General features: G+C 43.7%; 2 protein-coding genes across 3 annotated transcripts in view; both read left to right on the top strand.

Annotated features, from left to right (window-relative positions):
- The window catches only part of Xpot (exportin for tRNA), a 38,542-nt gene extending 24,229 nt beyond the window's left edge, over positions 1-14,313 (top strand). Inside the window, exons 19-25 of the mRNA XM_021637852.2 lie at positions 338-527; positions 1,491-1,607; positions 1,942-2,057; positions 3,060-3,107; positions 6,852-6,923; positions 8,973-9,029; positions 11,227-14,313. Coding sequence (XP_021493527.1) covers positions 338-527; positions 1,491-1,607; positions 1,942-2,057; positions 3,060-3,107; positions 6,852-6,923; positions 8,973-9,029; positions 11,227-11,253 — 627 coding nt within the window. The 3' untranslated portion in view covers positions 11,254-14,313. The remainder of the gene's footprint in view (positions 1-337; positions 528-1,490; positions 1,608-1,941; positions 2,058-3,059; positions 3,108-6,851; positions 6,924-8,972; positions 9,030-11,226) is intronic.
- A 532-nt stretch (positions 14,314-14,845) lies between these two features.
- Tbk1 (TANK binding kinase 1) overlaps positions 14,846-26,836 on the top strand; it is a 40,661-nt gene continuing 28,670 nt past the window's right edge. The window contains exons 1-3 of one of the 2 annotated variants that reach the window (XM_021637854.2): positions 14,846-14,965; positions 17,530-17,645; positions 23,406-23,546. In XM_021637854.2, coding sequence (XP_021493529.1) covers positions 17,559-17,645; positions 23,406-23,546 — 228 coding nt within the window. In that variant the 5' untranslated portion in view covers positions 14,846-14,965; positions 17,530-17,558. Of the gene's footprint in view, positions 14,966-17,499; positions 17,646-23,405; positions 23,547-26,836 lie in introns of both variants that reach the window. The other variant, XM_021637855.2, reaches the window with a different exon arrangement.

Raw genomic sequence — 26,836 nt, 5'->3', positions numbered from 1 at the left:
GAGCTCGTTGACGTTTGTGTGTGTGGGGTTTGTACAAACGCATTCCTATGCTCCGTGTGTACTGCCTGGACAACCCAGAAGGGGGCGTCACATCTCCTGGACCTGAAATTGCAGCTGACGGGGGCTGCTGTGTGGGTGCTGGGAACTGAACCCAGGGCCTCTGGAGGAGCAGCCAGTGCCCTTAACTCCTGAGCCATCTGTCCAGCCCATACATGTTGAACCTAATCTTGAGTCTTTGGGTTGTGTGTATGTTTTTAGTAAGTATGTAAATATCCTCCATGAGAAGCAGAGCTTCACGTCACTTCTGAGGTGCCATGACACTTGTTCTCCTTTCCAGGTCCAGGTGTCCCCGTTTTTACAGCAGATGTTCATGCCCCTGCTTCATGCCATTTTTGAAGTGCTGCTGCGGCCAGCAGAGGACAACGACCAGTCGGCTGCGCTGGAGAAGCAGATGCTGCGGAGGAGCTACTTCGCCTTCCTGCAGACAGTCACCGGCAGCGGAATGAGCGAAGTGATTGCAAATCAAGGTAGGGCATGCACTGTGCCGGCCGGGTGTGTCTGCTCAGTTCCCTGTCACAGCTGTACGCCGAGGGGTCAGCGGTGAGTGGAAGCAGTGCCAGGGGAGCGCCTCAGACTTAACTGTATTCAGCTTCTCTCTTCCTGTATTCTCTGATTGCTACGAAGTAGAAGAGTGAACACGGGCCAGAACTCACCTGACAGTTGAGTCTTGCTGGCTAGTTTGCCATCTTGAAATTAAAAGTTGGCACTGGCCAACCAGTGAGGGCTTGTAGTCCCAGTTAACCAGTGGGGCTGATGCAGGAGAGTCAGATGCATTCGGGGCCAGCCTGGGCAGTTCTTCAGACCTTTTCTTAAAAAGAGAAGAGGAGTAACCTGGACATGGTGAGTGTGGTCTTTTCTATTGCTGGGATGAGACACCATGACCAAGACAACTTACAGAACAGTGTCAGAGGCTGGTTCCATGACCACCATGGCAGGGCACATGGCAGCAGGCAGGCGTGGCTCTGGAGCAGTAGTTGAGAGGCACAAGGTAGAGCGAGGGCTGACTGGGAATAAGATGGGCTTTTAAAACCTCCTCCAACGAGGCCACACCTCCTAATCCTTCCCTAACTGTTCCTCCAGCAAGAGGACCAAGCATTCAAATATATGAACCTATGTGGGGGCATTCTCATTCAAACCATCACATGGGTATGCCTTTAGATCCAGTATTCAGGAGGCAAGGGAAGGCAGACATCGGTGAGTTTGAGACCAGCCTGATCTACACGGCAAGGTCCAAAAACATAGAATTCAGGGGAGCAAGCTGTTAAAGGAATCTTCATTCTTCATTGCTTAGAATTTAGGTGCCCAGTTAGTAAAAGAAGTAAAGGGAATTTATAACAATATGTATGTGTTTTGACTTACTATATATTTTGAAGTAAGTGTATCAGGTTGGGTTTTTCCTATTGAAATTAAAGTCTAGTTTTTCTCTTCAGGTGCAGAGAATGTAGAACGGGTGCTGATCACTGTTATCCAGGGAGCCGTTGACTATCCAGATCCAATTGCACAGAAGACATGTTTTATCATCCTCTCAAAGCTGGTAGAGCTCTGGGGTGAGATGAAGTTTTTGCTTTTACTTTGTTTTGAGGTTTTCTCCTGAGACCACCCCCACTCCCCTCAATGCTAGGACTGGAACCCTAGGTCTTATATATTCTTGATTTGCTCTGTTTTTTGAGACAGTTTATCTGTGTAGAGGTCTTCCATATTCTAATCAAGTGGTCCAGCAATGGGCAACAGCTCCAGCCTGATAGGGGCTTTAACCCTCCATTCTCTACTGTTCCCTGGGACCGTCAGAAATGAAGGAGAACTCTGCTCCAAAGAGAGCAGGAACTGGGGACTGACTAACTTTCTTTTTAAGCAAGATGAAAATTTGCATTCTCTTGATAGGAGGTAAAGATGGACCAGTGGGATTTGCTGATTTTGTTTATAAGCACATTGTCCCTGCCTGCTTCCTAGCACCTTTAAAGCAGACCTTTGACCTGGCAGACGCACAGACAGTATTGGTAAGCATCTCAAGGTCCTTGTTTACCCCGTACCCTCATAGAGGCTTCTCTAATGATGGGATGGTATTGTTCATAGATTGTTTTCATACATGATTAATGACTTTCTGCAGTTATTTTTCCTGTTCTGGGTGCAGCACTGAGGATGTTACCCTGGACAGGTGCCTTCCCATGAAGGCACATCGCTTCCCCCACTTCTCTCCCATTTTTCTCTTTGTCTTTCTCACTCTCCTTCTCCTCCTATCCCTGTCTTTTCTTTAATGTCCCTCTTTCTCTCCCTGCTTACTTTTGAGTTTTGGCACAGGATTTTGCTGAGTAGCCTTAGCTGGCAGGACCTCACAGTGTACACCAGGATCTCATGGTGTATGCCAGGCTACTCTCAGCTACTCTCAAACTTGCAGGCAATCCCTTGCCTCTGCCTCCTGGGTGTTGGTACCATGTGTATGTAGCATCATACCCTTCTGCTACTCTGTTTAACATCTTCTCCTGCTTTTAACAGCATTAACTCATTTTTCTTTTCGTGTGATGGGTCCCAGATCCCATTTTTAGAGTGTTGGGGATGTTGTTTTTTTTGTTTTTTTTTGTTTTTTTTTTTTTTTTTTCACTAAAAGTCATACTACCACATTAGGACTGTAGTTTGTATTGCTTTTCTTTTTTTCTTTTATGTCTGTGGATGCTTTGCTTCAGTGTATGCGTACCTAATGCCCTCTGAGGCCAGAAGAGGGAGTCAGATCCTTTAGGGCTGAAGTCACCATGTAGGTGCTGGGAACTAAGCCTATGTCTTCTGGAAGAGCAGCCATTGCTCTTAACCACTGAGCCATCTCTCCAGCCCCAGTAATTTGTCTTTTGCTTTTCCTATTTTTTTTTTCTGTCTGGCCTACTTACCTTAAAACCACTCTTTCCTCTTAGCTATGAATATTTTCCTTGATATTGGAGGCAGGAGGGATAAGAGGTTAGTTTTGTAACATATTGCCCCTATTAAAAATTTAAACTTGTTTTTTACAGGCACTTTCTGAGTGTGCGGTGACTCTGAAAACAATTCATCTCAAACGGGTAAGGCTTATGGTCCTTGCTACTTCACTTCTCTTACCCCGTATTTGCTTTTTGCTTTCAGTTGGGTCTGACCCATCAAAGGTGATATCAGTACTGATTTGGGGGATAAATGAAAGGAGCAGTGACTGTTACTGTCCGTCACATTCAACTTCTGTACAGTCAGATTTCTCTGCCATGTTTGCTCCGTGTGTGTGTGTATGCACATGCGGGTGCATGTGTGTGTGTGTGCAGTCGAGAGGCAGCCGGTGGGAGAGGTGCACGTATATTTGTACAGGTCAGAGGTTACCTCAGATGTTGCTGTCTTCGTTGTTTTCCAAGGCAGGGCCTGTCCCTGGGTCCTGGGGTTCACTGTTAGTGTGGGCTGGCAGGCCACCTGGGGAACCATTGTGCTTGTGAGATAGACACTGGCAGAGCCCAGGCCCTGGGGTTTGCACTGCAGGCGCTTGGCCAAGCAAGTGATTGCTTTAGCCTTTTATTAGTTGACTTATTTTTACTTGCTAACTTATTTATTGGCTTTTTGAGACAGGATTGCACAGAGTTCCAGCCTGTTATGAATTCATAGCAATCCTCCTGCCTTAGCTCTCACATGCTGTGGTTACAGTAAATGATTAGAGACTTGGATTAATTCTAAACACAGAGCTCTTTCTAGTCAGTCTTATTTAAATATGACTTCAGGTATTTTCAGATAACTTGAGTTAGTTGCCAACATTTAAAAATGAGTGCTTTTTTTCTTTTAACAAAAACTCCTATTTCCACCTTATCTGACACAGCGCCGACCAGCATTTCCTCAGATTGCATGCAGCTCACTGCAGAGCAGCCTGTTCCCTGGATCTCTGTTGCAGGGCCTTCTCTAAGTTTGAATTTCTTCTGGTAGAGAGTTGAAGGTTTCATTTCAACAGCATTTCCTTTATACCTGTGCTGCTAGTTAGGGTGAGGGCCACTGTGTTGTAGAAAAAATGCAGAAGGGTAATCCCTGGTTTCTGTTGTTCAGGATCAAGGAAAAGCAATGCATGAATAACTCTTCAGTGGTTTAAGTGGTTTCAATGGATATGTAAAATAGTACAGGACTAAAGATGCCCAAAGGAACAGTAAGCAGCCCATAGGAAAGGTGGGTTTGTCTTAAGATGAATGGCACTGGTCAGATGAGCTTTCTGGACAAAGAAAGGGGTGGACAGCGGGTGTGTTGGCATAGTGAAGCTGGTGGAAGATCATTTCGCTTAGACATACAGGCAGAAGCAATAGCTAAAAAGTGCAGTGGGGTAGATGATTGGCAGCTGTATGTTGTTGAATGTGAGTGAATATTTGGAAAGTAATGCGGACAGTTGGGTTGGGAAAGATGTTTAGAGAGCTGTTAGGAGTAGGAGTATGACGTACTTAAAACTAAATGCTGACCTTGGAGTCCTCATTGTACGTCCATCACAACTTGTAAGATCAGGACAAAAGAACTCTGCCTAAAGCACCAGGAAAGAAATACCCAAAGGTGGGCAGAGGATGGCTTCAGCAGAGAAGAGAGTACATGCTGCTCTTGCAGAGATCCTTCACGTTCACACGGGAAGGCCCTCAGGTAGCCTGTACCTCTACCCCAAGGGATTCAACGTCTCTAGCCTCCGTGGGCGCACACACAGTCATGCACAGTTACATACGTACACAGAGACAGCAAAAACAGGACCAACTGTGTGAAAGCTAAGGGCAGAAAGTCATAACAGAGGAGACTGGTGACATTGTGGGTGCAGGAGACCTTAGAATGAGGGATGAAACACGTAGGAAAGGTGTTCTAAATTAGTACAAATTCTTCTTAAAACAGACTTTTGATTGTTGCTGTTTTCTGATTTTGAATATTTGAGTACAAGTTTACTTTCCAGATTAAAACAAAAACACCCTCCTTTTTAAAAAGGAGTTTAAAAGGTATTTATTTCTTGTGCACTCGTGTGTGTGCGTGTGTGTGTGTGTAATGTAGATATGTGCATGCTACAACACAGGTTTGGAGATCGGAAGTCAGCTTTGAGGTGTCTCCCTCACTGTGGGATCCTGGGATTGCACACCAGTCATCAGGCTTGTGATGAGCACTTTTGCCTTTGAGCCATCATATCCCTGGCCTCAAATTGTAGGTTTTTAGGGGTTCTTTTTTTGTGTTTCTCTCTTTTAAGTGATAACACAGTTGTATGACAATGGTGAGCAGTGCATTGGAAATAAGCAGAATGGGTTAGACTAATGGAAAGGTGAGAAGAAAAACTCTTCAGAACCAATGTAGTTTCTTTCCCCACAGTTAACAGATTTCCTCTAAGGGGACAGTAAGTTGAGACCGAGGCCATTTAAGTAGAGGGCCAGGAGCAAAGGGAGAAAAGAAAGGTTGAGGAGTGCTAATGATGGTAAACAGAAAGCCCAGATGCTAAAGTAGGGAAAAGTATGCTGAAGAGAGAGATCGATTTTGGTTTGTTTTGAGACAGCCTTAAGTGTCACCAGGCTGATTTCACATTCACAGCCCATGCCTCAGCCTCCCAAATGCTAGGTGTGGTCCACTGATGTTGTCTGGTAATTTACTTTCAGATTGAACCATCAACCCACTAAAGCCCTTAAATGCATTATTCAATGCAGGGCAGGGAAGATGGCTCTGCCCATCAGCGGCTTCCTATGTTAGGACCTGTGGTTAGGTGCACAGCACTCAGGACACTCACAGATGAGCTCTGCACATCTGAGATCTCAGTGCTGGGAGGAGGGGCGGGTGCAGGCAGGTGGGTCATCCCTGGAGTTTACTGCCTGGCCAGCCAAGCCAAATTGGCCAACTCCAGATTTAAGGAGAGGCCCAGTCTGAGAAAAGCAAAGTGGAGAGCAGTGTGTGAAGGTACCTGCCACCAACCTCTGGCCTCCACAGCCCATTCACACAGAAGTTATCAAGTTCAAACATGAAATTAACCTTTTTTTTTTTTTTAATAGCTGTTCTCTCAGAAATAACATTGCTTAAAAAGGAAGTGGTTTTTCAAGGTGTCTCCTGGGTGCCTTTGTACTCTCTGGGAACGGGTAGGGCTCAGGAATTATTTGTGGCATCATCCTTCCTGCCCCACTTTGTTTAGCACCCCTCTCCCAGAAATAGGAATAAATCACAGCTGACTTCCTCAGTTTTATATACGGGGCTGCTAGGAAATGTCCCTTGCAAGCAGTGTATTTAGCCTCCATCAACCTAGAACTTTTCTTCCTGGTCTTTGCTCTCCTCCTCTGTCATCACTGACTGTTAAATCCTGTAGCCCTCTGTGTCGGGAAAGCTGAGTATACCTCACTGCTTTTATACTGTTTACTTGTTTCTGGCTGTGTTTTACTTTCTGAAGATAGTCATCAGCCCGGCAGCACTCCGGCCTCTCTCAGTGCCCCACAGTCTGTATTCTTTTCTGTGGCAGACTGACAGTCTCACCCTTCTTTGCTGCTGCTGTTTCAGTGCTCAGGAGGTTGTGGCTTTAGAAGTACTCTTTAGCAGTACTTAGCACTAAATAATGTTAACATGTGCTAAATGCTATGTTATGCTAACAAATTTCTGTTTGTTGTATATTATGTTGTTTGTATGTAATAAACAGATACTTATATATAGTTCATCAGATACTTCCAATTACCTAATTTTTCAGACGGAGAACTGGGGACTTAGAGCAGTTAGTTGATCAAGTTCCATAGAGCCAGGCTTCAAATCAGGGCAGCACAGCTCTAGAGTCTGTGCTCTATCATAAAGAAGATGGCTCAGTTATCTTTCATCTGCAGGGCCCTGAGTGTGTTCAGTATCTTCAACAAGAATACCTGCCCTCCTTACAAGTTGCTCCAGAAATAATTCAGGTAAGAGCTCTCGAAACAAATTTTGCTCATAATTTTATTGAATTATTTTGAGTGTATACTTCATATCTAAATTTAATTCAAGAAAGCCCCATAGTATTCAGCTTGTTTTGTTGTCAATAGCCTGGATGGAGTCTAGACTTACAAATAATTCATGAAATTGAATGGAACAATTTTGTTTTTATTCTTAACTAACCTCCAATACAAATTTAATTTTCTACCATTCAGTAAGTGATAGGTCATAATAATAGTGCCATTGTCTGTAACTGTACATATTTTCCTTTGTGTATGTGCCTTGATGGTACATGTGCATGTGTGCACATATGGAGGCTGGAGGGCAGCTTCCAGTGCGATCCTTAGGAACACTGTCCGCCTCTGAAACAGTCTTTCCTCCGCCCCTGCCTCACTCGTTCAGCTTCACTGTTCCTGCCTCCTCAGTCCTGGGATTACAGAGACATGCCGCCACACTAGGAACATTTATGGGTTCTGAGGTTCAGTCTCTGGTGGTTTACCAACCGAGAGGAATCCCCCGCCCTACCTGATGTCATGTATATTTTTATGTCAGAAGTTCAAGAGACATAGAAATATTATGTATGTGTCACTGTTTTGAAATTATGAGTAATTGGGTCATGTTAGTTATATTGTTACCTAGGAAGATACTAAGTCTTGCTGCCAAACTATCAGAATTCATGGGACTCAGCTGTTAAGAGCAGTGGCTGCTCTTAATCAGGACACAGGTTCAGTTCTCAGCACCTACATGTGATTTCACAACCACTTATAACTCTAGTTCCAGGGGATCCAGAGGTAGACCAAGTGCCCTCTTCTTGCCTCTAAGGGCTTATGGTGCACATAAACTCATGCAAGCACAGAGACATAAAAACAAAGGTCTTTCAAAAATCAAAGTTTAGTGTAGTTGTTGTCTTTTCCAATCCTATAGTATTTTACACATTTGAAAAGAAAACATTCAGGTGGACATGGTAGCCCATGCATGTAATTCCACTACTTAGGAGACTGGGCTGTTGTGATTGTGAATCTACCTTACACAGCGATTATACAGTAAGTCCTGGCTCGGCTGGGGCTGCAGAGTGAAAGTCTGTCTGAGAAGAAGCAAAAGGAGAAAGACTGTAGACTGCCAGCAGTGATCACAGTACGTGAGGACTCTGGTCTGTCAGACATGCAGCTGAGTGGCAGCTTGCCTGCCATGTGCCAGGCCTTGGGGTCGAATCCTGACCACAGAGAGGAAAGAGGAAAGAGAGAGACACTAAATAATAAACAACACAAGAGAGAGTTGCTTGGGTTTGTGTCAAGTTTTTAATGTTTAAGTCTGAAGTTCTGTTCTGAGACAGGTGGCTACAAAGTTACTGTGTACTTTGACACAAGTATAATTGCACATACTTTGTTATGCAGCTGCCCACACTTTTTGTGTACATCCAGCTAGTGAAGTATCAGACCGAATTTGAATGTCAGCTAGAGTTAGAACCTCTGTATAAGGGGCTAGCAGGATGACTGATTGGCCACCAAGCCTGAAAAAATCCACTTAACTAGATTCCAGGGATTTGCTTTGTTCTTTAACAGTGTTTCGGAGGTTTGTTCGGTTTTACTGTTTGATTGGTTTGGATTTTTTTTTTTTCAGGTTTTATTGCGATAAGAAGGCATCACACAGAGTGTAGCTTAGCTTTTTTTAAGTTTATCTGTATTTGTTGTATACAGCAGGGTTTCCTTCTTTGTATGTGTGGTGTGTATGTATGCTTGTGGACACTAGAGGTCCACATTGGGTATCATTTCTCAGGAACTTCCACCTTGTTTTTTTGAGACAGGGTCTCTCACTGAGACCTACAGCTTCCCATCTCACCTAGGCATAGGTGTTCATTTCTAAATGATGAAAAATCCTGTAAGATCTCCTGCATGCATAGTTAACACTGCTGTACTAAGGAGGTAAAGTGGTTGCCATGCTATGTTGTGCTTATTAACTATAATTTAAAACAAAAAAAAGATATTGTGACTTGAATTAAATAGATTTTCCCATTTCTCTTCCCTTCCTTATCAACCCAGGAATTCTGTCAAGCACTTCAGCAGCCTGATGCTAAAGTTTTTAAAAATTACCTAAAGGTGGGTATTTGGAAAATTTTTGCATCTTTTGTGACCTTGGAGGGCACAGGGTCTGACTCACTCTGGCATCTCTGCTCTAAAAAGACATAGTAATTGGCAGCCATTTTTGCAAATCCCTTTGTACTAAGCTCTTGGAAAGACCTTTAAAATTAGATATTTGCTCTAATTGTCTAAATAGCCTGAATATATTAGTATGAAAACCAGCATCTGGGTTTTCCTTGTTGTTTTATGGTTTTATGAAGTGATTAAATGGGTATTAGAGGATGGAAAGTTAGAGAACAGTTCATGTTAAGTTGAAAGGATCTAAAAATACAAAAGCAGAAGTATAAATTCCTTACATTTTGTTGTGAAACATTTGAAAGACAAAGGGATTCAGCCAACAAGGTTTTTTTTTAATAATCAAAAGCATTAAATTTTATAAATAAAACAGATCACCTAAGTTGGTGCATGCCAGTAATCCCCATACTTGGAAAATGAAGGCAGGAAGATCACAAAGTAATGATCAGCCTCTGCTTCATAGTGAGACACAGCGTAGAAATAGAAGCTGTTGGCACTTACTGCATAGTGAGACCCTGCCTAGAAAGGCTGTTGGAGATTGCTACATAGTGAGCCCCTGCCTGTTGGAGATTACTGTTCCATACTGAGGACTGCTTATGTGCCAGACAGTAGATAGAGGCTGCAAGTACCAGTAAGTGTGACTTTTCTCTGCTCAAGGAGCACCGTCACAATGTGCCAGAACCCAGAACTGTTTCTCATTTGTCCTTAATACTTTCAGTAAACAAACTGCAAAGCAAAGCCCCATACACTAAATTGATAGCAAGTTATAAGTAGCTCCCTGGCTCAAATTAGTAGAATTCTTTTTGGTTTTATCAAGACAGTGAGTGTAGCCCTGATTGTCCTGGAACTCACAGCCTTGTAGACCAGGCTGGCCTCAAACTCACAGAGATCCATCTGCCTCTTGATTACAAAGTGCTGGGAACCAAGAGCTCCGTAGGTAAGCCAGGTGCAGTGGCCCATGCCTGTAATCCAAGCACGTGGATCTCTGTGAGTTCAAGGCCAGCTTGGGAGTCCAGGACAGCCAAGCTACACAAAGAAGTCCTGTCTCAAAAAAAAAAAAAAAAAGACAAAGCAAAACAAACAATATCTTTGCTGTTCTTCAGACTTTTCAAGCCTGTTTACCATCAGCCCTCCTTCACCAGGAATTCTGACTGCTCTTCTCAGTTTGCCTTTGTTGTGCTCTGTTCTGATTTCATTCTGCTGACGTGACAAACACCATGGCCAACGGGCAACTTAGGGGAGGAAGAGCTCATCCCAGCTTACAGGGCACAGTCCAGCAGGAGGGCAGTCAGAACAGGAACTTGAAGCAGAGACCAGGGAGGAGCACTGCTTGCTGGTTCATCACAGGCTAATGAGTTGCTGGGTTTCTTACACAATCCAGGGCCTGCTGTTGCCCACAGTTGGCTGGTTCCTCCTCTCAATTAACAGTCAAGAGAGTGTCCCACAGACCACTCCTGTCTGGGCAGTTCCTCAATCAAGACTCCTTCTCTGGTGACTCTAGGCTATGTTAACTTGACAGCCTCCTTTTGTGCTTTCTTTTGCTCATACAGTAGCCATTCTTAGCACTTCTTGATTTGGGTTTCTTTTGAGACAGGATCTCTCTTATGTAGCCCAGAGTAGCTTGGAATTGAGCTTTGGCCTCCCAAATTTGTGGGTCTCAGGTGTGAGTCACCACATCCACCTTTCCTCTCACTTAGGCAGTCAGGTGAACAGCAGCGCTAGGCCTTAGGAGTATAGTGATAAATATGGTCCTTCTCGATGAGCTCATTGCCTACCATGTACTATTTCTAGTGCTCATTTCATTTGCATCACTGTGGGTGACTGCAGTGCTGGGCCATTGCTTAGCATGGCTTCTATCTAGCCCACTCTTCTGTGGTCTCAAATACTGAACCTTTTAAATCAGCAAATAAATAGTAAACCTTTTAAGACTGAAAATTTCTATCTTTTATCTTTGACTTTTTTCTTCCTTAAATTTAATTTTCCATGCTTAACTTTACCAATAAATAAAAGCTTATAAGAGCTATTTCCTCTGACTGCTGTTGCTCATAGCAGTATTGTTACCAAGGGGTGAGCAGCATTTGTAAACCTTGAAGAAAGCCATCGTGTCTGATCCTGTGCTGTTTCAATCCTTGTTTTCCAGGTATTCTTCCAGAGAGCAAAGCCCTAAGAATTGGAATTCCCTGTCCTGTGTCATGATCAGGAATCCAGTTAATAATTTATAAAGAAGTGGTTTTGTGTGTCATTCACACTCGCCTTTTAACATTGTTCTGAGCTTACTGCGGTGTATGTGGGGTTTTCTGTAAAATGGATGTAATTTTTCCCAATACAGGTATGTGACAACAAGTAAAGTTGCCTGCATGCCAGTTTAAATTGTTTATGTAAAAATGCTGTTATAAGACATAGATTTATCCTAGTACCTTAATTTTTTCTTTATATAAAACTTTAAAGTTCTTTATAAAAACTAAAGCGTAGAAAACTGACTCTTAACAAATTGAATGTAAAGTTGGAAATGTTCAGTTTTATGTGTGCAGACACATAAGCTTTGGGGGGGTTAACAATCAAAACGTAATTTTTTTGTAGATAGCCATTACATTTCTTTAAACTGTTTCAATGCCAATATGTATTCTACAAGAGAATGGGTTCCTAAATAAGTCGGTTTAAAAGTAGGTGCTGGTGTTACACATTTTTTATAAAATAAATTTTACATAGTGAAATATACCAAGTCTTTTCCGGAATTATTACAAATAGCCTCCTTTTTCCACCTCAGTCACTCTGTGATTTGCGACCTAAAGGTTTGCACATATGAATGTGGATGCCTTATTTCACTGACTGTGCCCCTAAAGGCCACTCGCAACCGAGGTCTGTTAAGCTGGTCTCTTTAAATGCACTCGAGATCAGCTCCATGAATCTATAAAAGAATTATAAATTCCAGTGTTTTTCTATGCTTTTAGATGTACTTAGAGCACAGTATACCTGGATTTTTTTATTGTCTTGAGACCGGGTCTTGATATATAGAACAGGCTGGCCTCAAATTCACAGCCTGTCTCTGCCTCCCAGCTGCTGTGATTAAAGGTGTGAACCACCAGGTGTGACCACCTGTATGTTTGTGGTTTTGTAGTCAGTTACTGCTTACTGCTGTGTGCTCTAGGAGAAAGCTAGAAAAGCAGTGCTACCAGTGTTGGAAAGAGGGACAAAACTGCTGCAGCATAGCTATACATGCTTCAGTTTTCCGAGCCCAGTTAAGGCCTGGACCTAACTCCATTAGCTGAGTGCTTACCAAGCAAGCCCAGGTTCCAGCCCAGTACTGCACAAAGGAACAGAAAGGGAGGAGGGTTAGGGTGCCCTCAGCTACATAGTGAATCTGGGGTCAGCCTGGGCTGCATGAGCACCTGCTTAAGATGGAATAAAGTAAATCTGAGAGGGTGTGTTACTCAGTGGTAGAAAGCTTGCCTGAGGACCTGAGTTTCCTCCCCAACACCACAGAACAGGGAGGGAGGGGACAGAACGATTTCAGGGTGGATTTGTCTTGGGTTTCACCCTTGGCTGTGTGTTGTCATGGGGTTTGTGGCCTATAAATTCCGTAAAATCTTTTGAGAGTGGGGGGGGGGGTGTATATGAATGGGGAGGTTGATAACCTTTTGGTGGTGGTGGTGGTTTTCTGAGACAGGGTTTCTCTGTGTAGCCCTGGATGTCCTGGACTCACTTTGTAGACTAGGCTGGCCTCAAACTCACAGTGATCCGCCTACCTCAGAGTGCTGGGATTTCAAGTTTTGTGCCACCACACCTGGCAAATACCTTATTTTTTGAGACAGGGTTTTCAGTGAACCTAGAGCTCAGTGTTTGGGCTGGGTTGGCTGACCTACCCTGTCTCTATGGCCCAGTCTTCAGGCTACAGCCACCAGCTCTTCTGAGGGCGCTGGGGATCCAAATTCAGGCCCTCATTGTTTTTAGCAAGCACTTTACCTGCTGAGCCCTCCCCGATATTATACTCTAAATTGTGCACATGAATATTTTTTCTGATTTTTAATTCCGCAAAAGATGCTCAGTATTTTCCTTACATTATAAAATAAAGGCAGTGAAGTAAACTGACAGAAAACTGAGAATGATGAAACTAGATTAATGAAGTATACATAGTACTTCCGTAAATTTTTCTAAATAGGTAAGTGAGCCAGATTTGGTGGCTCATGCTTGTAATCACAGCATTTAGAGGAGGCTGAGGCCAGTCGGGGCTAGAGTGAGACTTGGTTTCAAAAACAAAACAACAAGCAAAACAACAAGCAAAACTGGGTGTTTGCTTGCTGCACTCTATTCACTGTGGAGATGTACTGGCATCTCTTGCTGTAGTGTGACTGCAAGGTGTTCTAGGGAGTAGCACAGCACAGCAGTTAAGAGCTTGTATAACAAGGACTCTGGACCCAGATTAAGTAGGCTCAAACACCATTTACACCAGTAACTGATTTTAGGACCTTGAACAAGTTGAATCTCCCTGCCTTGGTGTCCCACTCAGAAATGGGGGAAACAATGGTAGCTACCTCATAACTTGATAAGAATTCAATGGATTAAAACATAGGCCTCAGTATTAGCTTGAATTACTGTACCATGGAGTCCATACACAGCTCCTTAAAGCCCTACAATAGGTTCACATGTGTTTAGACCTGAGAAACCAGGACATGGAAATCAGAGTGTATAAATAGTGGATGTTAATGTAATCATGTATAATAATTCTCATCTTCATTCCTTGAGGTTACCCAAGTACGGTCATTATCAAGAAACTGTTCCATCATTAAGTACCTAATTTCTAAAGGCAAGCACCCAAATAATTGTCTCAAGGGGGAATCTCATTTGTTATAGGTAAGAAAACAGAGGCAAAAGACATCGGGTTTCACGGTGCCTGGCTTGGCCCCATGCCTAACCAACCGCCTGTTTCCATCTCGATGCTTGCTAATGGGTTCACAAGTGGCTTGCCTTTTAAGAAAGTACTATGTGGTGTTTTCATGTGTATCACTTACGTGGAAAACATGTGAAGTCCTTTGGCTTAGTCATATTTCCTCCATAATTTTAAGCTGTGGGTTTTTCTGTTGGAGAAACTTGGATGGACCTGTCTGTCACTCGTGTCATTATCAGAACTGAGAGAGATTTTAATTGTAAGCAGAAAGTGCATTTGCTGTTAGAATGGTTTCATTGCCTAAACTGTTGAAAATTCTAATAAAATAACTCTTTCTAAGAACTCGTTGGACTGGGCTTTTTTGTCTCCGTTGTGCATTTGATGAAAACTGGTCTGAATGGGGTCAGGAGTGGGCGGATACGCGGCTTCAGTTCCTTGTCCCAGTGAAAGCCTCTGCCCTTAACCATTCACGGCTCCCTTGGTCTGGAGGTCGCATCTTCTATCCTAAGTGGGAAGGGGGCTTTGGTGCTGTCGTGCACGGAAGCAACGCCTAGTTTAGCTCTTAAGTTGTCAAATTCAATGCTTAAATTCTCAGTATTACCATTTTCAAAAACCTGAAAGAACGAATTAAGAAACGGATTGATAGATACCATGAACGGATAGTTGCTTCATGCGGCAAGTGATGCTTAAAACACAAACCTGCCCCCAATCTTGTCCTCAGCGGCCAGCATCCTGCCCGCCCGTGACCGTGGACGTCGCCACCTTTGCCGCACTCGGTCCTCGGTGCAGACGGACCCGAATTCCCCAGCTCCGCCCGGGGAACAGCGGCGCCCTCCTTACCTGCTATGCGACCGCAGCGGGGCCGCTCAGCCGCCGCGGAGCACGCACGCGCAGGCGCGCCCCGCGCTCGGTCACGTGCTCCGCGGCCCGGGCTGGCGAAGCCGGAAGTAGCCTGGGGCTCGAGAAGGCCCGGGAGCCGCGGACACTCGGCTGGGTAAGAAGGGCGGGCGGAGGGCTGGGGGAAGGGCGGGGGCGGCTGGGTGCGCCCGGGGGGTCGGGGAGGCGGGCTGCTGAGTCAGAGCTTCGAACCCAGGGCCCCCGCAGCGTCGCGCTCGCCGGGGCTGGGCCCGGGCGGCCGGGCAGGAGGGCTGCCCTCCGCGGAGTTGGCTGGCCGCTCCCACCCCTGGCCCAGCTGACACCGTGGGCAGTTTTTAAATAGACTGGCGACCGAACAGGCCTTCGCACCCGGGGTCACCGGCCCGAGACGTTTTCTGTGAACACGGGCGAAATGCAGATTCCCCTGTTCTCTGGTTCCTTTTTGAGCTGCTGGATTGATTTCCCTAATCCAGTTCCCTGGTATTTTCTGTCGTCCCAAGACAGCTTCTCCCGGAGAACTGTCAAAGGCATGCTCCAAACCCGACCTTTCCCATCTGGAACCTCTACTGCCTGTCTAATAAATGGTTGACACAGAGCTAGAGTTTGGAAATTCTGGAACTTTTGTCCGTGCACCATGTCACCAAACCTGTTTTATCCTTAGTAACTTTCGTTTTAAACAAAGGAAGTAGACCGAGGGCAGCATCACCGGAAAACGTACTTGTTGAATACCAGCTTATATGCCTGTCAAAATTTAGGGACATTTACATAGGAAGCCTCTGGTGGGGTGTGCTGAGTCATGTTTTAGTCACGAGGGGGTTACTGGAAGAAACTTTCAAATCGCCACCATTGTGGACCCGTGTTTTTTTAGTGTTATACAGAGAGCAGCTGTCTTGGCTGATTGTTTTCGATTATCCACTAGATACGTATGAGTACTTGCCGATACTGCCCTCACAGCACTGCAGCCTCAGTTAGGCAAGGTTTTCCATCACATATTTGGGTTTATCACCCCTGACTGAAACACAGTAACTGGTAAATGCCTTTGTTGTTTGTGAGAAGGGGGTCTTATTGCTCACGTCAAATAGGCTGATGGATGTACAGTTCCTTATCTAAATTACAAAGGCAATAAAACTGTAAATACAGCTGGTGTGTAATAGATTGGTGAAACTTGGACCCATGGCCGTTTTCTATGGTCCCAACCATCCGTGGAAGATCAGAGTTCTGACTTCCTGGAAATGGACTGATGCGATCAAACCTTACAGCAGCTTACAGGAGGCTGATGTGTATGGTGCTTGTGCCGTCCTCAAACGGCTTCCCTGTGTTAAAAGACGAGTCTGCACTTGATGCTTCTTAAGACTGGATAATGCATTCTTGGCATGTGTATGTCTGTCCATTTAGAAGTTATGGAGAAGAGTGCTTTTTCATGTCTTTTACATTGTATTTATTGTGTGTGCAGGTATGTGTGTGTGGACTCGTGCACAGATAGTCCACATGGGTTCTAGGGACTGAATTCAGGTTGTCATGTTTGGCAGCAAGCCCCTTTGCCCACTGAGCCATTTCACTGGCCCAGGAAACTATCCTTAAGCAGCAGAAGAGCTCCTGGCTTTTCAGGAATAATAGCTTCTGTGCTTTTCAGTTACAGTTTCCCCGTAGGTGAAAATTTGTGCTCTGGAATAATCACGTGGTTATTGCTTTCTGTGCTACCCTAATTTCTACTTATCTCCCAGCACTTGGGAGGCGAAGGCAAGAAGATTACAGGTTCAAGGCCAACTTGGACTGTAAGAAGACCCTGTGTCGATTTTTTTTTTTTTTTGTAAATCAATAATCTTTCAAAATACTTGGAGTAGATAAGTAGTCAGTATTACTCTAATTGGCAGAGACAATATCAGATGATAAAGGAATATTTCTTACAGGTCAGCAATGCAAATTAAATTGAATATATGAAAAAAAAAGGCAGATGTGGGAGTTGGAGAGATGGCTCAGTGGTTACGGTACCTGCTCCTCTTGCAGAGAACGGGGCTTGAGCTCCCAGCACCCACAGTGGATTGGTCACAACTGCCCAGCTCCTGGGGATCCATACGCCCAACTCCTCCAGCATCACATGCAGGCTCACACTCAAGCACAGATCTTTTTTAATTAAGCAAACAAAAAACACCAGGTCCACCTGTAATTCCATAATTCTGGAGGCGGAGACAGAAGACCAGTCTGGGTTATATAGAGAGCTCAGGAGAACACTGAGAGATACCACAAAATACTGTCTCCAAAGCATAACAAAAATAATTGAGGCCAGGCAATGGTGGCACACACCTGTCATCCCAACAACTCAGGAGGCAGAGGCAGGTGGATCTCTGAGTTCCAGCTGGTCTGCAGAGTGAGTCCAGGACAGCCAAGGCTACACAGAGAAATGCTGTTTCAAAAAAATAAATAAATAAAATAACAATAGTAATAATCGAATGTGTGCAAGTGGTTTAATAGTGTGGTGGTGGTGTTTTTCCACAGTGCCCACATAACATTTATCCTGTAATATTGTTAGAACATATTTTTTTACCCTGGACTGTGTTTCTGCACTTCAGCCTAGTAGTAAATAATAAGTAGTCCTACTTCAAGCCAAACTTGGCTAACATTTGTTTTTCGGTTGCGTTATTTCCTTAACAGCATACATGCAAATCTCTTCTTTCCCCTCAGCGTGAGGAGCAGCGCCTGACCAAGCCGAGATGCAGAGCACTTCTAACCATCTGTGGCTTTTGTCTGATATCTTAGGCCAGGGGGCCACTGCAAATGTCTTCCGAGGAAGACATAAGGTAGGTGCAGTGTTTTCACCCTGTCATTGCTTTATTTTCTCCTGACAAACACATTTCTTTTTTTTTCTTTTTTTTTTTTATTTTTCTCATTAGTTACATTTTGTTAATTCTGTATCCCAGCTGTATCCCTCATTCCCTCCCCAATCCCACCCTCCCTCCCTCATCTTCTCCCTGCCCCTTTCCAAGTCCACTGATAGGGGAGGACCTCCTCCCCTTTCATATGACTCCGTTTTGTCAGGTATTTTTAGGACTGGCTGCAAAGTCCTCTGTGGCCTAACAGTACTGATCCTCCCTTGGGGGTAGGGAGGTCAAAGAGCCAGTCATTGAGTTCCTGTTAGAAATAGTCCTTGTTCCCCTTACTATGGGAAACCAATTGATTTCTGAGCTATCACGGGTCACATCTGAGCAGAGGTTCTAGGTTTTATCCTCTCATGGTCTTTGGTTGAGTGTCCATCTCAGAAAAGACCCTGTGCCCAGCTATGTTTGGTCCTTGTGGAGCTCCTATCCTTTCCACATCAAACTCCTCTTCTTTCATATGATTCCCTGCACTCTGCCGAAGGTTTGGTTATGAGTCTTAGTATCTACTTTGGAACACTGCTAGGTAGAGTCTTTCAGATGCTTTCTGCGGTAGACTCCTGTCATACGTTCAATGCATATCCCATTTGTCTTTCTAAATGAGGATTGATCATCATACCCCATGTCTGCTTTCTTGATTATCTTCTTTAGGTGTATAGATTTCATTATGTTTATCATATCTTTTAGGTTTATATAAGCGAGTATATTCCATGTTCTGACAAGCACATTTCAATGGGAACATTTGGCTTTGTGATTTTGACTTGTTGTTGTCTAAAGAAAGCGGTTTTGTGATTTTTGTGATTAAGAATGAGTTTGTTTGTATTGGGGCAGTGAATATATCTGTCTAGTGATGCCAGAATTTGTGAGTTTACAGGAGGGAAGAGAGCTGAAGTCATTGAAGAGTGTTCCCTATCTGCCTTCCTGACGGTGACATATAGTGGAGGGAGGGCTGGGCGGACTGGCAGATGCTCGGTGATAGGACCCGCAGGTGGTTCTTGTCTCTAAAATAGTATTGGACAGGGTAGGTGGGAGTGAAGAGACTCAGCACGGAAACTGGAGTTAGAAGGCTGTGTCCTAGTGTGAGGTAATCCGGAGCTGGTAGAAGTGGGAGTCAGGTTAAAACAGTTGATCCTGGCAGCAGGTCTGTAGTGACAGTTCTGGAATTTGGGGTTCTCTAAAACACCACAGAAATATTATAAAAGTATGTTTTCCTTTAAGCCCAGGTGTGGGGATATGGTGCTGCTTTGGGCTGCCGCAGCAGCTGTTTATGATTAGCATCTTGCTGTAGTAGAGGCGTGGTTTTGCCAGCTGCAGAGAGTTTCTGCAATTGTGCGACGTTTGGAATTCTGGGAACTTTTCAATGGGTATATAAATGCTAGCGCACTGCCAGGTAGGATTGGTGGTTGCTGGTCATTCAGGGGAGTCGGTTACGGTTTGTTAGTTGTGCTCAAAGACGCAACAATAAAGAAATTATGTTCAATAAGGATCTCTTTTTTTTCTCTCTCTTTCCCTCTTTCTTTCTACTTCCCTTTCTCTCTATCCCTCCCTTCCTCCATCTCCCTCTCTTTCTTCCCCTCTCTGTCCCCCTTTTCCCTCCTTCACTCCCTTTTTTCTTCGCCCCCTTCTCTTCTCCACCCCCCCTCACTCTATCCTTTCTCTCCTATCTAGTAATAGGGGATAAAACAGGGTAGGGGGATAAAGGGTGGGAAAAAGAAGAATCCACAAAGTAGCAAAAACCAGCTATAAGCTAAGAAGAAATAAATTAGATTTAAGGATCTCTAGCTCTCTCTCTCCCCTCTGTCCTTTTTTCTCTCCTATATAGTGATAGGGGGTGAAACTGGGGGCATAAAGGATGGGAAAAAGAAAAACCCACAGAGTAGCTAGTCCAGCTACACACATCAAAAAACTAAATTTAGCATTTTGTTGAGTTCTCTATTAGAGGATGAAATTAAAGATAACTAGAATAGCTGGACAGTCATGGTGTACTCCTTTAAACCCAGCACTTGGAGTCAGAGGCTGGCGGATCTCTGAGTTCAAAGCCAGCCTGGTGTAAAGTGTGGTTCCAGAATAGTCAGGACTACACAGGAAAAAAAAAAAGAACAAACAAACAAACAAAAAAAAAAAACTAGAATAATTTAATATGAAGAAATTAGAGATAAATGTATAGAAAGCTGAAAAAAATAACAGTAAGAATTCCTTTTGTAGCTCAAATAGTGACTGATTTTTCAACACTATGAGTTTGTTTTAGGGTGAGTGATGTCTGGAGCCTTGTAATTCTTATTTTCAGACACAGGAACTGAATGTTTTAGCGTGTGTGGGGGGGTGATTTTGCTTTCCCAAAGCTTTAAGATTATCACTGAACATTGTCACATGGTGGTGCACGCCTGTGATCCCAGCACTCAGGGAGGCAGAGGCAGGCGGATCTCTAAGTTCAAGGCCAGCCTGGTCTGCAAAGGGAGTCCAGGACAGCCAGGGCTACCCAGAGAAACCCTATCTTGAGCAAACAAAATAAAACAAAGCAAAACAATTGTCACTGAGACAAGTATGCATGGGTGAGGGGCTGTTTTCTCTGGGGAGAGACTGTGATAAACAGCTGTATGGCTCGTAAAGAATGAGTCATAAATGTCACGTGGACAGCTTTTAGAGATTTCCTCTTGGTTCTCGAATTGGCCACGGGCTCTGGATCCTTATTTAAGTTCACTTCCTTTGTTCTTGGGATATTTCTTTGCTAGAAAAAAAAATTTTTTTTGCTTGTTTGTTTGTTTGGGGCCAAGAAGAGAACAACAGAATTTAGTGTTGAAATGCATCTGACATTTTGCCTTCCTTTGTTCCAAGTTAATGTAATCGTTACTTAGTATTTGTCAGGTGCTGTGGTGGGCCTGGAGTTGTTACATATAACCAGTGAGCAAGCCCTACACAAGACAAGTGTGGTTTTGTGTCAAGGAGCCATTAGGAAGGGCACATTGGAAACTAAGCGGCAGTAGTGATAACCTGGCTGACGAGTTTAAAGTGCTGGCATTACTAGATAGTTTCTGAGTTCTGGTCCTTTCTCTGCTCAGCTACTGAGTGTCTTTCATGTAAACACCTAGACATGCTAGATCCTCTGAAACGTTCACTGAATGAAAGAATAAATGGATGAATAAGATCAAACTAGATACCCTAAGGCAGCATAAAGTTCCAAAGAAACAAAGATGTACTTTTAAAAATATATTGTGGAAATCTAAAATAACAGATCTGAGGAGGATAAGAATTGGCCTAAGAGGTTCCTGTGACCCAGTTTATTATTTGGTCATTAATAGTCTCTCCAGAGATGTATTTTCAGACACTGTGATTGTTCTTAGTGATATCGATGTCAACTGCAAGTATTTACGATGGCACTAAAAGGCAGGGTGTGGAGTGTGGAGTGGAGCGATGGCTCGGGGGTTAAGAGAACACACTGCTCTTGCAGAGAACCTGACTCTGGTTGCTAGCATCCTTGTCAGGTGGCCCACACTGCCTATAATTCCAGCTCCAGGGGATCTGATGCCCCTGCCCTGCACAAGCACCTGCACTCAATGTTTACATCTCCACACACAAGCGCACAAGTCCCCATTCTTGGAAATGGTACCATTGGGCTGGAGAGCTGCCTTGGTGCCGAAGAGCACTGGCTGCTCTTGCAGAGGACCGCAGTTTGATTGCCAGCACCCACATGGCGGCTCACAACGGTCTGTAACCAGCTACAGGAAATCTTAGGCTTTCTTCACCCTTCTGGAGCACCAGCAAGCACAATGCACAGCCATACATGCAGGCAAGACACCTGTGCACATAAAATAATCTTTTTTAAAATCTTATGTTCCTTTAATTTAAATTTGTGTTTCATCGCGATGCTCGCTTTTGTGCACTGCTTAGGATGCCATGTTCTTAAACATACTGCCGTGTAAATCATATTGCTTATTTAATCTGTAGGGCCGTTTTATTTATTAATGTGTGCCTTGTGTGTGCAGACACGCTGCCGTGGCACACATGTTGGCGGTCAGAAGGCAGCTTTCAGTTGTCACTTCTCTTCTGTTGGTTCTGGGGATTGAACTCAGGCTATCAAACTTGCATGGCAGGTACTTATGCACTGAGCTATCTCACTTGTGCTCCTTCTCTTAGACTCTCTCGTTAAAGTTGGGGGTGGGGTGGAGTGCATGGGTGTGACAACTGTGGTGAAGGTGAAGACAAGGGACTTGTAGGAAGGCTGTGCTGATCGTGCAGATGTAATTCTTAATAACTTTGACTTGTGACAGTAAATATACAGAACAATCTCATCGTCCAGTTACCTCACGGTTGTGAGAGGCTCCAAACCTCTCCAGACAGCTGGGTCCGCTGCAACATTTTGTCTCCACTGCTTGCTCCTCTGTTGGAAACCTCCTTTTTGAGGGGTGAGATGGCTTAGCAGGTCAGGCAGTTGCAGCCAAGTGTGACAACCCACCTTTTTTCCTCAGGTCACATATGCGGAAAGAGGAAACTGAGGAATGCATACTGCCTCTGACCCCTGCCCATACACACACACACACACACACACACACACACACACACACACACAGTAAAATAAATAAAATTATAAGGAAAAAAATCTTATGTTAAACTGAGTTTGAGACATATATAAGGAAATATACATTTCTTTGTATTTGGTGTGACTTGGGCAATGGGGGTCATTTAGAGAAAGTAGTCTTCAAATATTGATACTGAGAAGTGGGATTGTTAACAACAGTGAATAGTTGTGAAAGATAATGATTCTGTGGTCAGAGGAAGAAGGTGACTGTGAATCTGTGGAAAGGAGGTGTACAGTCCAAAGGAGAGGCCCTAACTAGCGCCCTCAAGCAGGTCACACTTGAACCCCGAGAATAGCTGGTTCTGAGGAAATGCAACCTTGAATAAATAGGGGGAAAGTGGGGCTGAATGGGAGAAACAGGCTTGTACTGGCCCCCGGGGGGAAGCGTGCTGGTCCCAGAGACTGCAAGGGAGTGGGTGAACCTGGAACTGTTTAGAACGAGGTTAATTTTGTAGTGCTAAAAAGCTGTAGCTAGTTGTGTGTCATGACGCTGCACAGACCATCTACTTGGTACAGGAGGGAAGCTGGAGGGGAGCTGCGGTATGTGGGAAGATCCTGCCCCTCTAAAGGCAGCGTTGAGGGAACAGATTGCCTCCCACCCCGTCTAGGTCAGGTTGAAGGCGGGTATGCAGGACAGCAGTCTTAAGGGCCAGCCAGGAAGTCCACTCGGCCTGCAGCGGCATGATCTAAGCAGGAAGTTCACTCTGACCTCGATTCTCAGACTTCTACAGATGCATTAACACAGCTAGTGACAAAAATTTCCAAAAATTGAATTGCATTCCTTTGATAATGTTGATAAAATTTTTGTAGGTGGAGTATAATTTTTCCGTCTCTTTATTCTTAGTTGTAAATTTTGGCTCTGGGAAATCACTGTAGTTTCACTTTCAGTTTCTTCTCCAAAAGAAAGCTGTTACCTTCTGCTACATGGCTGACTGGCTTGGCCACCAGTGTGCCACTTGTCAGTTCTGTTTGTAATGTAAGAAACAGTGACCTTTGGGGAATCCAGATTCTTTACCTGTTTTAGACTGGGGGGCTCTGATTCCAGAGCTTGGTCTGAAGGATGTGTGGTGTGCTGTGAGACTGACTCCTCTGTCTTGTCTGTCTTCCAGAAAACTGGCGACTTATATGCTGTCAAAGTATTTAATAACATCAGCTTCCTTCGCCCCGTGGATGTTCAAATGAGAGAATTTGAAGTGTTAAAAAAACTCAATCACAAAAACATTGTCAAACTTTTTGCTATTGAGGAGGAGGTAAGTGTTCAGGCTTGCCACTGTGTGGTGCTTGTTTCCACTCAGAAGACACCAAACACCAGGTCTTCGTGGCTCCTGTCATGCTCTATCCCTGCCATTTTTTTTAAATACATAGAGATAGAAACAAAATGCTGTAGAATGAAAGCAGGAAAAAAAAAAAAAAAAGAAGGATGAGAGGTATAAAATGTGGTTATTTGTAGTGAGGCACCTTTAATCCCAGCACTCGGAAGGCAGAGGCAGGTAGATCTCTTGAGTTCAAGGCCAGGCTGGTCTATAGAGCGAGTTACAGGACAGATGGGGCTACACAAAGAAATCCTGTCTCAAAAATCAACCGAACAACAACAAAAAATGGTTACTTGTATTATTTATGAAGGAAAAAAAAAAGGGAAGAAAAACTAAGTGCATAATTACAGAAAGAACAGGAACTGGAGAAATGGCTCAGCACTTCTAAGAACTTGCTGCTCTTCCAGAGGACCAGGTTCAGTTCCCAGCACCCCCAGCTCACAGCCACCTCTGACCCCAGCTTCGGGAGATCCTGTGGGCCCTGCTGGCCTCTGGGGGTACCCAGACACACATACACATAAATGTGAATAAATATCTCACCACAAAACAAAAAGGCAGTGATGGAAGCCTTTGTAAATGAGTAGAACTTGTAGTAATTCAATTTTATAATTAAAGTCTTAATTATAAAAGTATTAATTCTAGGGAAAATAGCAGATATTAACTGTACCCTTAGGAAAAATATTTTAGAAATAATGAAGTGGAAATCATCTTGCTTTTAGACATAAATATTTAGTAAAGATCATCTCTTAAATATTATTGTATTGTATATCCCTTACCCTTGTGACTTTATTCTTGATCAATAATATTTATTTTGATCAAACTTATTTATTAAGTTTGATCAAGTATAAATTATAGTTTTATGCATTAAAATGTGAATTGGTACCCTGATGGTATAGTAAAGACTGACAGAAAAGCTAAGTAAGTTAACATGTATGGTAGCTAGTTACCTGAATCCAGCCAAACTCAAGAGAACTCAGAAGAGCACTGTATTTCCTCCTGTATGCGAACCACGGGTACAGACACCAGCAGGGTAGACTGTGAGCCAGTTCCAGGCATGGGAGCTCCTCCGCACTGATGGCCTGAAAGGCCCACCCAAGCCTCTGCTGTGTCTGATGGTGTTCACAGGGCTCCACTGTGTTCTGCCTGCACTGCTGACCTTTGGTCTCTCCCGCTCCCAAGTCAGATACATGTGATGTGTCCTGCAGCCTCCATAAAATGCCATTGCTAGCTGAGTGTAGTGGTAAGCTCTTATAATCCAAGCGCTTAGGAGGATGAGACAGGAAAGTCAGGGGTTCAGGGCCAGCCTGGCCTATAGAGCACAAACCTATCTCAAAAAAATTTTAAAGGCTGACATAAGGCTCAAACCCGTAATCTTTTTAAAAACTAATATATTGGGGGCTGGAGAGATGGCTCAGTGGTTAAGAGCACTGTCTGCTCTTCCAAAGGACCTGGGTTCAATTCCCAGCACCCACATGACAGTTCACAACTGTCTGTAATGCCCATTCCAAGGGATCTGACACCTTCACACTAATGCACATAGAATAAAGTTAAATAAATTAAAATATATATTTTAAAAAACTAATTTATTTATTTTTATTTTATGTGCATTATTGTTTGCCTGCATGTATGTCTGTGTGAAGATAAAATCAGGGAGCTGGAGAAATAGTTCAGAAGTTATGAGCACTGGCTGCTTTTTTAGAGGACCTGGGTTTGATTTCCAACACCCACATAGCAGCTCATGCCAAAGCTCAGCTTTTAGAGGCCAGGGTAAAAAACTGAGGCAGGCATACACAGAGTTAGCCACGTTAATTGCTCTGTAGACTCTTCTCTGCTGGCTGCAACACTTAATTACCTGATGAGGAAGCTTTAACTTTTTGAAGCAGTCGGCACAAAATTTTTTTTTCTCTGTGTGAGCCGGGAAGAGAGAGAAAAGAATAGGAAAATTCTTGCTCATTCACATATACACTTTTTTTTCAATAAATGAGACAAAAGGAACTCTCACAAGCTTCATACGTGCACATACATACAGACATGCAGACATATAAACATATAGATATATACATGTATATAACTGGATGGAGCAAATCCCAAAAGGCTCCAACCTCCAATATTTATTCTTTGTTCTCAAGCCTTTTTATACCATCTAAGATAATTTTACATCAAAAGCAAAATTACTCCACAGCTATAAAAGCAATTTGTTATACATCAGGATTTTCATGATGGAGGCTCACAAGGTTTAAGGTTAACAGGGTCCAAGGGGTTACAACAAGATAATCGTTTATGTCTTTCCATTAAGACTTCACTTGACTAAACATACTCTAACTACCTCTTGGCTCCATGAGTTCACTATGGGTTCAAAATAATATTTCTGTCTTCCATTCCACAGCTAGTTATTTATCTATTTTCTGTTCATTGCTATCTATCATGGTGCATACTGAGACCTATGACTTTACCTCTGGAGCTAGAGCAAAAGTTTACCTAGGTCATAAGTCTGTCTCAAGCCTGTTCTTCTCCCTAGCGCAGTTTACGTGGCAGTGACATGTGAAGAATCATAGATTCTTAGCAGTTTTTGCTATGGTGCAGGAGGGTTTAAAATCATTTGAATCAAATCAGGAGCTCTATAAAATCATTATCAGGAATTATCACTTGTTATCAGTTCATCTAAACAGCACTATTACATGGAAGTACATCTTCAATTTGATGTACAGGAAATCTGCCCAACAGAGTGTGTAAAGACCCAGGAAACAATAGGCAGTGAGGTCCCTGCCATGCCAGATAGATGAGAAATAAAGTAATGATGCATGTGGAAAGGCAGTCAGCAGTAAGAAGCAATCTAGAGACCGAATCCCTGGTCTAGACCGCACCAGGGTGCACCTGTTCATCAGCTGTTCAAAAACAGTCGGCTCCCTCCATGATGCCTACTGCTTGCCTCGGGCCCTTCCAGCATGGCTCTTGGCAAGCCCACAAGTGTCTGTAACTCCAATTCCTATACCCTCTCTGACCTCTGTAGACACCAGACATACACATAAGACACAGATGTAGATGCAGGCAAAACACTGATACACAAAAAATTGGGGGGGAAATCAGAATTTAAAAATCATAAGTAGAAAAAAATGTATGTGTGTAATATGATCCTGTTGTATAATGCTGGATATCTGCAATATACTTTGTTTCATCAGAAAAATGAGATGAAGCATGTAACATTATTAATTACTCTGTGATGATGG

Source organism: Meriones unguiculatus, chromosome 2 (genome assembly GCF_030254825.1).
Source record: "Meriones unguiculatus strain TT.TT164.6M chromosome 2, Bangor_MerUng_6.1, whole genome shotgun sequence".
NCBI lineage: Eukaryota > Metazoa > Chordata > Mammalia > Rodentia > Muridae > Meriones > Meriones unguiculatus.
The sequence above is the reverse complement of the archived record's forward strand: the minus strand, read 5'-3'. Positions and strand labels throughout refer to the sequence as shown.